This window comes from Convolutriloba macropyga, chromosome 8 (assembly GCF_964194025.1).
Source record: "Convolutriloba macropyga chromosome 8, txConMacr16.3, whole genome shotgun sequence".
NCBI classification, from domain to species: Eukaryota; Metazoa; Xenacoelomorpha; order Acoela; family Convolutidae; genus Convolutriloba; species Convolutriloba macropyga.
In genome coordinates this window covers 8,493,009-8,504,430 of record NC_134475.1, presented here as the reverse complement: position 1 = coordinate 8,504,430, position 11,422 = coordinate 8,493,009, and the positions used below count along the sequence as shown (strand labels likewise).

Below are 11,422 nucleotides of genomic sequence, written 5' to 3'. Positions count from 1 at the left end.
TTGAAAAGCGAAGTCATATATACAGATTAAAACTTCACTTTGTAGAAGAAAGTTTTAACTCTTTGAAACGCCCTTCTCTTCAAACAGAACAAATTCAATTGAACGGAAAGCGTAAAAGCGAGCGCGGTAAAACTCAATAATGGTTAATTGTGTATATCGTAATTAATCTCAAAACATAAAAATCATTGTCTTTTTTCGGAGATCTTTTGAAAACGCCTGTAAAGACTGAACATTTTTTGTAATTTATAGTGAGCATTATCTCATTGGCTCAGTTTTTTCGCCGCAGGCCCTTAGTTAAAAAACATACATCATATGTACAAAAAATATACACTTAACAAAGATATGCTGGATTAATAAGATATTAATTAAATTAGCCTAAAATTGAATTTGTGAATATATCATATTTTCAATCTTCAATCGAAGTTTCCGCTGTTAAAAGGTGAGTCGAGTCATCTAAGTTTTTCTTATGACTTCTTATGACTTTTCTCGAAAAAAAGTTTTCAGTCATTGTGTAAAAAACTTACGCTAAGTATCACAATCAAGGCTTATTCAGGCTCAAATATCGCGCAAACTGCCAATTTTAACACAAGTTTTTTTTTATTTACTTGTTGTTTCTGATATAATTAATTTTCTGAATTATTTACTAATCTTTTTAGTCCGTGGAGCTGTTGTTTCCCGTCAGACTGCCAAGAATGCGCCAAATTTTTGTATTTTGTATAAAATATATTTTCAAAAAACACGCCAAACACAAACTGTCAAAATCAGTCATCGGTCTCAACTAAACAATGCAACTCGATAGCTGAAATTTTGTTGTTTTTGGTCCCAATAACAAAATTAACCCTGTTTGATGTTTAAATTCAGAAATAAACTCTCCTTATCTTACCACATTTAGCGTTAAATACAGTGAGTGCGTTTATTTTTCTGAGAAACAATTCTTAAAGATATTAAAACTGTTCAAAAAACTCCTCACAACTTTAATTACGTAATTAGCTATATACAACCCTATCTTCTTATTACCAATCCACTTTAGTTTTGCGTGACAATTTAATTCCGTGAGTTGTTTCTGATGAGCAAAATGATGAATTTGTTTTGTTTATAAGTATGCTAATTGTGCTGCTATTGAGTAAAATGTTATTGACAAAATTAATTTTACTACATTGGCTATTTCAATTTTATCAGGTTCATCAAAACTCTTCCATTATTAAGTAAAAAAAACACGAAGAAAATTGAAACCAATATGATTACGGCGTGGTGATTAAATGTCCCCTTACTTGCAGTGTGTTTATGTTCACAATTACTGCTAATTATAATGTTTTTTTTTTAAAAAAGGATGTTGCTTTCAATGCATTTTAATTATCTGCCAATTTATCGGTTATCCCAATGCATTTTAATTATCTGCAGAATTAACATCTCGATGTGGTTAAAAAAACTTTTTCCAACAACAAATTTGGCAAATAATTTTTTGCAGACCGTAAAGGATTTAAAATTCAACAAAATAGAAACAGAAAGCCTTAAAAAGTGTTCTTACATGTATTGAAAACCCAGTGCTGACAAAGTATTAAAACTTTTTAAGGTTAACTTAGATTTGACGAAAACTATTTCTCGGTGTCTTTATTAATTGTTCCGACCCTTCTTGAGGTGGCGGAGGAACTATATACTCAAATGGGTTTTTTTTGTTCAGTCAATTTAGGCCGATCGATATATTCATCGTAGAGTTGAGACTGGTATCATTAGAAAGCTTATCCAGCGTAAAATATGGTATTAAAAAGATTATTTTGATTTTCGTTTTTGACAGTGAGATATCGATGTTTAAACTTTCGAGAAAATAGAGTGAATTTCGTTGATTTCATTCACCTTTTTTCGGAATTTTTGACTAAAATTTCGCCAATTTTGATGAAACTTAACGAAATTTTTCAAGAAAATGTTGTCAATTTTACGTTTAAAGACAAAATATATTGTCGGCTACTTTCATTGAATTTTTTTGTCACAAATTTCGACTAAAATTTTCACAAAATTCAGACATTTTCACCAAAAACTGCACGAAATAATTTTCTTTAGTCCACTCTGACTAAATTTGCAGGAAGTGCAACCCAAACACCAATAACACAATCTTTGTTGGCTGAAAAGGGGGCTGATTCCACTTCAACTTGCGTTGAGAGTGCTCTGTAAATAAAACTTTGCCGTTTTTTGCTAACTTTATTCGTTGATTATCAAAAACGCAGCATTTATTTTTGATAATTTAACTAACAAAATATCTATATCAATGACATTCCCAAAAATTAAATATTCCTAATGGACAATCAACATTAACAGGACTAGTTCTGTACCAATTTTGGACGGTTACAATCCCAAAATAATTCGGATTGTCGTCAGTCGGTTTTTTTATAAAAAAAAATTCGTTCATTTTAATATTAATTATATATCAGAACATTTCAAATCTAAGCTCGCTAAAGATAAGTCCTATTGGCTGCCTAATCAGCGTAAAGTTAGTTTATCTCGTTGTTTGCTTGAAAGCCTATGGTCGTTTTGACTTTTAAAATGTTTGATTTTTAATTAAAAAATGGCTTATTGAAGTTTGCCTCCATTTTTCTCTTAATTTGGTCAACTTGTAGCTTAGTGTCAGCAATCAAAGAGTGTTCCTTCTTTCTGCTGATTTCAAATTTAGTCTTTATTGCGGTTTTACGCCATAAATTATGGTGTTCTGGCTTTAATACTACTAGATTTCACAATTTTTTTTAATTTTCAGGTATATGCCAGTTTTTCATGTTTTCTAGTTTTGTCAATTTATCACGTTATTGTCAGTTCATATATCACATTTTTCGCTTTCAAAATAACGCACAAGTGATAATACTTAAACCCATTAAGACATAGATTTTGGTTTTTTACCGCTTCGACAGTACTTTCTCGAAGAACTTAATTGAATTTTTTAATTTTGTCTTTAACTGTCCAAAATGAAAAAAAAAATTTCAAGTTCGCAATTTTTTTTCTTTTGTCTGTTTGTTACCTGGTCTCGTTAATAAAGGGTTTGAGATGACATTAATTTTGTCAAGCGAAGGTGTTAAAAGAGATGAGTGCCACAAAATCTGATGTTTTTAAAGAATTCGTAATGAGTTTATTGGCTTCGACACGGGTTTTTCACAAAAAAAAGTAAATTAATTTTTGAATTTTGTCATATTTGACGTTCTTTTTGTAGACGTAAGACTTGTCCTGGATCATTGCAGGTCTCGAGGGCTTCCTTTGGAAGAACAAACGAACCTGTTCACTTTTTTCATTTTGTAATTAATGGCTTTCATGTCTTTGGAAATAATTTTTTTCCAAAAAAAAATAAGTATTACATGATTTTGCATTTTTTTTTCTTTTTTGTCGAACTGTTGCTTATTTTCAATTATGAGCGGCCACATAATACATTATCAGTGTTTGACAATGGTGCAATCGAACATATTTTGGGGGCCAAATTGTGGCTTTACGGCTTCCAAAGCATCTTCTGGCAACTTTTAATTGACTTTTAGTTTGTTGTCTATTTGTTGTTCTTTTTGTAACTGCATAAAAATTGAATACCAAGAGTTCTTAATTCCCTTCTATAGAAGCATCGGTAGTTGTGAACCTATGGGATATTTTAGTTGATTCCTAATGGTTTTCATTACTTTGAAATTAATTGTTTTTTTAAAAAAAATTCAGCGAATTTTCTAACTTTAAAGTTTCTGTTCTTTTTGTCCATTTTGTACCAAGCTTATTTATGAACTGGTGAATAACCATTTTTTTTTCTGGCGAATTACAAGTTATTTTGTTTTTTTTCAGTTTTATCTGACGCTATTTTGACTTTGTTATTAAGTTTTGTTTTTTAAAACGGACATAAATTTTTTGATGTAATTAATGTTTGTTGTTGTTGTTTGATTTTGCCGATCGTCTTCGCTCGCTTTTTTAATAGCGGCATATCTCATCAATCTAATGCATCATTTTTTACTCCACTGAGTTATTTGCTTTGGAGGCTATTTTTTCGTTCATACACCAGTTTTTTTTTTGAAAAATACTTGAATTTTTTGTGTTTTCCATCTGTTCCTCATTTGGTAGATAATTATGCAAAAATTGTGGATGAGCGGGGTCGGAACCTTATATGCGATCTCACATTACCGAGCCGCCTTGTTAGTATATAGCTTACCTTGAAGCACAAAGACTGAGACGTTGTTTGTGTTCCAACAATTGCGGGGCAAAAAGTACCTAAAATAAATATAATCAATTTCCTTGTTGATAGCTACAAAATTTTTCAGTAATTGAACAACTCTTTTTTCAATTTTAAGCTATATTACTTTATTGTGCCCCTTGCAGAAAAATAAGAATTTCAAAAGAATTGAATTGATAAATTTTGTTAAGGACGCAGACAACTATAACAGGATTGATACTTTTTCCTAAAAATTCCATGCTGACTAAGACTTTTATCTATTTGAGAAAACCTCTATCTAGTTGAGAGACAATCACAGAGTAAGAATCTCACACTATCCGTTCTTTTTGCAAACACTAGCGTGACTAAACTTTTTTCAAGCTCAACAAATATAAAACTCAGAGATAAACTTTCTCTAACTTTTCTTGAATAATTCAATTCGGGATGAAATATATCGGAATCTCAGAGCGGTAAAGTTATAATGAACCTAAACTTCTGCGCCGTAGTTTAACCGATTAATCGAAACAAGCAAAAAAGCCTACATGTTTTGTATTCGCGAGTAATCAAATAAGACTGTTCAGTTTAATTTTTATCAAAAGATGACATTTATTTTCCCCAGTTACTTAAAAATTTTCCGAGAGCAGGTTTCAATACATCAAAAACTGGAGATATCGCCCGCTTAATTTTAATTAAAAAAATTGCAAAGATTATTTTTTGCTTAAGCTTCTCACAACTAAATCTAACTCTTGCCTCTTTTCGAACTTTTAGTGGATAATATTAATATATATTTAATCTCTGTTATGAGAATAAAATTTTATTACTAGAATGTTTATTTGTTAAGGTGCTACGACGCAGTTGAATTTTACAATGATAGACTTTAAAATTTATGTTCTGTAAAATGTTTTCAAAAATGGAGAAAAGTAGATTTTTTGTTACCTCATGTTCCCATTATGAGTTTCAAGTTCAACTTTGTCTCCTATGGAAGTGAAAATGAGTACTGGGCAAGACATAAACAAATTGTAAATCAGTACTGATGCAGAGACTTATATTCATGTCACTTTTTTGGTGTGTAAGACTTGAGCCAACATAATCGACATATAATCGACGATGGAGAATGCAGGTTTTTTATATGCATTTTATATTGATTCTCTCTGGCGCTTGAAATTGGCTATTTTCAAACATAAAAGCGCGACTCTTATATTAACCAATCGAATGACAATGTTGAGAAGTAGATAACGCCGAGCTGGGCGAAAGATGAGATTCAAATTGCAAGCCCCGAGCGCTGAACGTTTATTTCTCTGAAAAAAGTTCCGCGTTCGGGGCTTGCAATTTGAATCTCATCTTTCGCCCAGCTCGGCGTTATCTACTTCGCAACATTGTCATTCGATTGGTTAATATAAGAGCCGCGCTTTTATGTTTAAAAATAGCCAATTTCAAGCGCCAGAGAGAATCAGAATAAAATGCATATAAAACCTGCATTCTCCATCGTTGATTATATGTTGAGACATGGAATTCCGAACAGGTTTGTCCTTATTTCAGATCCCAGATTGGATAGGAAGCGAATTGAGGAAACCAATAACAGAAAAAGAAGATAAACGTCTCAAGTGGTTCTGTAATCATGGGGCCTTTTTCAACGACAGTTGTGAAGCTTTTCTTGGTTTTGATGTTGGTCATGATTCATAACCAACCTGCAAATGCCGATCCAAGCAGTAAGTACTCTATTTGACCTATCAAATGTTCCAAATCGAATTATCTCATTATTTTAACAGTCACTGTAATAACAGATCGAATATGCTGATAATTGTTCTAAAATTCTTTTTCTGCTTGCGAACCTCAGCGCAGTGCCATATTCTGCATCCCCCCCCCCCACCTGTTACAGAGCACGTGCAATTTCGCAGTGAACCGAGCTGGTGTTCTTTTAAGGTCAAATATCATTTTTCTTGACAATTGTGACATATTTGATGGCATTATATTGGAAACTTCGAACGCTGTAAAACTGGACATTATAACGCGTAAGAAAAATGAAATTGGGCATGATATAAGTATGAGCCAGTGACCAGGCTCGGGTTCTGTTAGCCATTTTTATTCAAAAGTTTACAGCCCGCAGAGAAATGGAAACCAAGTCCCCCAGTTTTAAATTTTCTTTAGTTTTAGTGCTCCTCTGCTAATACAACTTTTATCAAACCTATTCAAGCCCAATTCTTTTTCTATGCTTTGTTTTTCCCTGTGTGAGTTGTCATGCGGTTTAGCAATTTTTTATCAGAGTGTACTTTCGCTCCGCAAAATCCGGTTTGATATTGTGATTTTGTTTGGTTGATTTCACTCCAAAAATTGCTTAAAATTCTGTAACAGAGAATTGTATATGTCCAATATAACTTTGACGGTATTCGCTCCACGAATACAAGTGATGAATTTTCTAGAGTGTTTCGCTGAGCGAAAGACTGAACTTCGAATTGAATAACTATTGCGTGATTCGCTGGGCCAAAATTTAGTATTGGAAGAGAGCTAACAGAACAATTTGGTGAGATTCAAGAGAATGAAAATAAATATAAATTCAGATTTAGTCAGCAATTTGATTAAAAACTTGAACATAAGGCAGAAATTACCAAGTTAAAATAGCGTGAAATTCTCAGGAAACTAAACTTATGATCAGACAATGAACCAGATAAACAATTTAAATTTAATGAACAACCAATTGAAAAAACTTGCAACTCAGGACATGAAATTTTACAAAAAGTACGAAAAGTCAAGATGAAGTAGATAAAGATTTAAATAACTTAATGATTGGCACCGCTAATTTAATCAACCTCAACGCTACCTGTAATACCATATCATATTTCCCCTTTGGCAAAAAAAAACAAAATTATAATTTTGTTATAAGAAGAGCGGAAAATTAAATACATATGTACTGGTTATCGAATCTAATAAAAGAGTTGTTTTATTTACAAAGTTTGTTTTCTTAGTCAGATTCTGAGTCAAATGCACATGCAACTTTCATAGCCGTCATTAAGGTTTCTTCGTAGTTTGGGGAGACGTAGTATTGGACTGGATATGGTGGATTCGTTGCTCAAGATCCAGTTTGGAAACTTGTTTCAGTGCCGTCAGGGTTTTAGTATTCTGTTTCTTGAGGCGCTGAGAATATATTTCTACTTGCTTTTTGCTTTTGTTTTATGATTTGCCGCCACTTTTGTCTTGAAGGAGCCTGTTTTAAGGACAATGTTGGAGGGCACACTTTGTTGTGATTAACGATTCATTCAATTCACTGTTTAATGGTGATCTGCGTTGCCGTTTGCTCTTTTGCTGTGTTGACAAATTTATTGCAGCTTATCTCTGTTTAATTTTTTGCCTGGGCAATGCAATGATTTGCTTTACGGGATTAATACATATATTTGTAATGTATAGACTTGTGCATTTTTTTTGGACATTCAAAATTTTTTCTCCTCCCAACTTGTTACGAACATCATTAGCAAGTTTTCTATTATCTCCTCTGATCTTTTCTCGCTATTGGAATAGGGTCGTGGCTCCGCGTAATGTCTCGAATCTGTTTGGCGTTCTGCTTTCGTTCGTGAATTTCGCAATATCTCAATTTCCGGCGGTTAATTCTTGTTTTCCTGTTCCTTTATCACTGATGTATAGTCGTCCGTCTATATTACTAAGGATCCTGGAGCTAGAAAACCGTATCCACCGTCAAGATTTTTCTTGAACCCTTACTTTTGGTTTTTTGGCCAGATTTAATGTTTCGGTTCGGGTGATGTTTCGGTTCGTGGAATACGCAATCCTACTTCTGGGTGTTGGATTACTTTTGATTCCTTATTTGAATCCGCATTTCTCCGGTTCACTGCGTCTTGAGTTAGGCCATGTGGTCAATGTTCAAAATCACTATCGCTTCTTGAGCCACCTTGCCAACGCTCGTCTAGTATCAGCTCATCCCACTGACTGCTGACTGCTAACTGTCATATATTTGTTCCTCTGTCGCTTTTCCGTTAAGGGTTTTGGTCGTCACTCCGCGTATTAATTCAAATCAGTTTGGCATTCTGCTCTCAATCCGATTTTCTCAAGATCAGAAATTCGGATGGATCCTGGGGCTAGAACATCGCATAAATCGCCAGTACTTTTTTAAACGCCTATTTTTGTTTCTTTTCGCTCAATAAATGTTTTTGATGCAATTTTTACTGCAAATATGCCTGGCACATACGCATGAGAGTGACTGGATGACAATTTTTTTTGAAGTTGTTTTGAAAAAAACAAAGAAAATTTGGTTTTGAATTTTAACAATTAATTGTCCCACCTTTTTTCCTGCATAAGAATAATTCTTTTCTGTAAACAAAACTGTTTCTTATTGCAAGTGAGGTGCCGATATTTGGTCACAATGAAATTTTTACAATTGGCTCAAAATAGGTTCCAGTTTCTCCATACCTCAATCTTTTCTGTTTTGACTGAGATTCTACCAACTGAACAAAATTGTTAGCTAGCATATAGTTATACGAAATATTAAAAAAATAATAGTTCAATAAAAGCCTGATATGTTGAGTTACATTACGTTAAAATGAGCATGATAACTTATTCCTTTTAAAGTTACAGCATAGACGCTATCAGTTAGTATACAATCCTGATATTGCCTCCTTAGACTCTAAGTTCTGAGTTTCCATCTGCAAATTTTGGATAACTGCTCGGAGATCAGATACGAATTTTCCGTCAAGTGAACTTAACAACCTTTTCTCATATTATATTCAATGTAAAGTTTTGGAAAATGAAAAACATGAATATTGATGAACAGAGGCAAGAAAATAAAACCTAAAGTAAAAAATGTATGATAAAACTGCAAATATCTCAATCGCCAAAAGAGCAACCCTACTTCAGTAGTTTATTCTATTAGTTTTGAAAAAATTCTACGGCAAATCTGTTTCTCAACCGATCAAGATGAAAACAAAACAAGATCAATTCAACGCATCGTTTTTACTATAGCTTTAATTTATCTTCATTTTTGACATCCAACACTATTCGCAGAAAAAATTTCAAATCTTGAAATCGTTTCCAGTTAAACGTTCAATGTCATAAGCAGTTAAAACATCGTTATCCCCATCAGTTTTGAATGTTGGTTCAACTTGTTGTCGACTCTTGTTTTTGGTAATGCTCACAACTTTTTTGCTACAATTTTTGCAGCAATGCAGATTTCGAATACTATTAAGCAGTTCCTTGCAAATTGTTCTTGGATTCTAGTGAAGTATGTAACAACAAAACTTAGTTAGACAATTTAATATAAAGGTGAGATATTTCTTGTTCTCAGGGTTGAGCCTTTTTTATAGCAGTCGCTTTGCCTTTTCTGAAATTTTCGATTCACAATTTTTCTTTACCTTAGTCGTTTTTTCGCCTACATACTCCATGGTATCCAAGTTTTGCAATATTTACAATATATTTTTTTGAATTTTCTTCAAAATTCACTATTTTGCATTTTCCTGGCCTGCCATGCGTGTTAGTCAGTTGAAATCCAGTTTCAGTTCTGGACAAAAATGGGTTCTGATTAGACCGACCCTGACGCAAGTGACTTCTGATAAGACTTTTGTGTGCTCGAAAGTTGGTGAGTACTCATGGTGCGCTTAAAACGATCTTTGATCAAACATCCTTAGTCAACGCAACGTGAACCGAAATCAGAAAAATGCCAAAGCGTTCAGCATAATTTATTGTAATTTAACCATAACATCGATTAAAATGTCAGACGGTTGTCCAGACTTTTGTGCGCCCGAAATCATTGATCGCTCCTCCAGTAAGCTCAAAGCTGCAAAAAAAGCAAATTCATTGCAGTTTTGACTTTCTCGCTCTCTGATTGGCTGAGAGCTAAATCAAATGTTAGGCTACTTTGAGAGCTCTCTTTAGATTTAACACATTTTTCAAGCAATGTATATTGTATAGTTTCGGGGATCGCTTGTGGTTTTTATAGTCTGTTTCCTTTGATTTGACATAATATACAATTAGCAGTTTGACATACAATTTAATATACAATTTGACATAATATACAATTAGCATAATATACAATTTCCTTTGATTTGACCTAATATACAATTAGTATACGATTTGCCCTATTAGCAGTCTATTGTTCGAAGCAGTTGATCAGAAAATTGTTTGCTTGAAACAAACTAAAATCAGACTTTCGAGCGATAGAAATTTCTTTTGACATAATTATTTAGCTCTTTAGGCCACCTTTCGTGGCTATTTGAACCCTGCTCTTTCAGAGTGTCGTGCTATCGTCCAAGAAGCGGTAAATTTCAAGTAATTTCCAGTACCGGGTCTTGGTTTGGTCAAAAAATAATGTAAGATTAGCGATGAATAGCGGCGAAAAAAACTTTCACCGCAAAGCGCCCGCATCTTTTAGCGTTGATTGCGGTGAATTTTTGCGGCTTTTAGCTATGAAAATTTTGTCAGTGCATTCACCGGATTTCTTACAAAAAAGAAACTGCCGCACACAGATTCCAACCTCTCACCTGGTGCATGTCAACACCTCCTTATCCACTGCGCCATCTGGCACTTACAGCAAAGCTATTTCCTGTGAATTTAAGATAAGCGTTGAAATTAGCGCGGTGAAAATTTGTAAGATTTGCGATTTTAGCGGTTAAAATTTTTTTCACCTTATTCTGCTGGTAGCATTAAAATTTTTTTTCACCGCATTCTGCTGGTAGCTTTGAAAATTTTGAAAAAGGATTTTTCACAAAAATTCAACGCATTGATAGCAAGTCTTACACTTTTAGCGGTTTTCAACGGTGACACCTCGACCCGGGGCACAAAGAATATGGAAAACTTTCTTCAAATATAAGATTTTTGAGCAACTTTTGCTGAAACTAAACAGGACTTCCGATCAAATGTCAAGTAAATTCTTTATTTTTTCAGGTCTTCACTTCATCTGCGCCATTATATTGCACAGGCTATTGCACAGGTTGATTATACAACAATTCTTTTAAAAAACGTTTCGATGGTAATTTCAGATACAGAATACTACAGCCATTGGAGTGTACGGACAATAAAAAGTTTTAAAATGTAGTTTAAAAGAGAGACAATTCATTACACATTTTCAGATAAAAAAGTAGAAAAAAGGTAAATGCTTATTTAGTTAAATACTCAAAAAACTATCAAAAAACCCGTGAATTTCAAATTTATATGCGTCTTGATGCGTTTTTTTGCCACTCGGAGAGCATTGCTTTATTTTTTAAGAGTTTTTCGCGAGATGTTTTTTTTTCATCACCAAAAAAATAGCAACCAATGTGTTTGCCT

At 33.4% G+C, this 11,422-nt stretch overlaps 1 protein-coding gene across 1 annotated transcript in view; it reads left to right on the top strand.

Moving 5' to 3' along the window:
- The first annotated feature begins 204 nt into the window (after window positions 1-204).
- The window catches only part of LOC142344353 (uncharacterized), a 35,871-nt gene continuing 24,653 nt past the window's right edge, over window positions 205-11,422 (top strand). Inside the window, exons 1-2 of the mRNA XM_075395941.1 lie at window positions 205-439; window positions 5,699-5,868. Of these exons, the coding sequence (XP_075252056.1) occupies window positions 5,778-5,868 (91 nt within the window). The 5' untranslated portion in view covers window positions 205-439; window positions 5,699-5,777. The remainder of the gene's footprint in view (window positions 440-5,698; window positions 5,869-11,422) is intronic.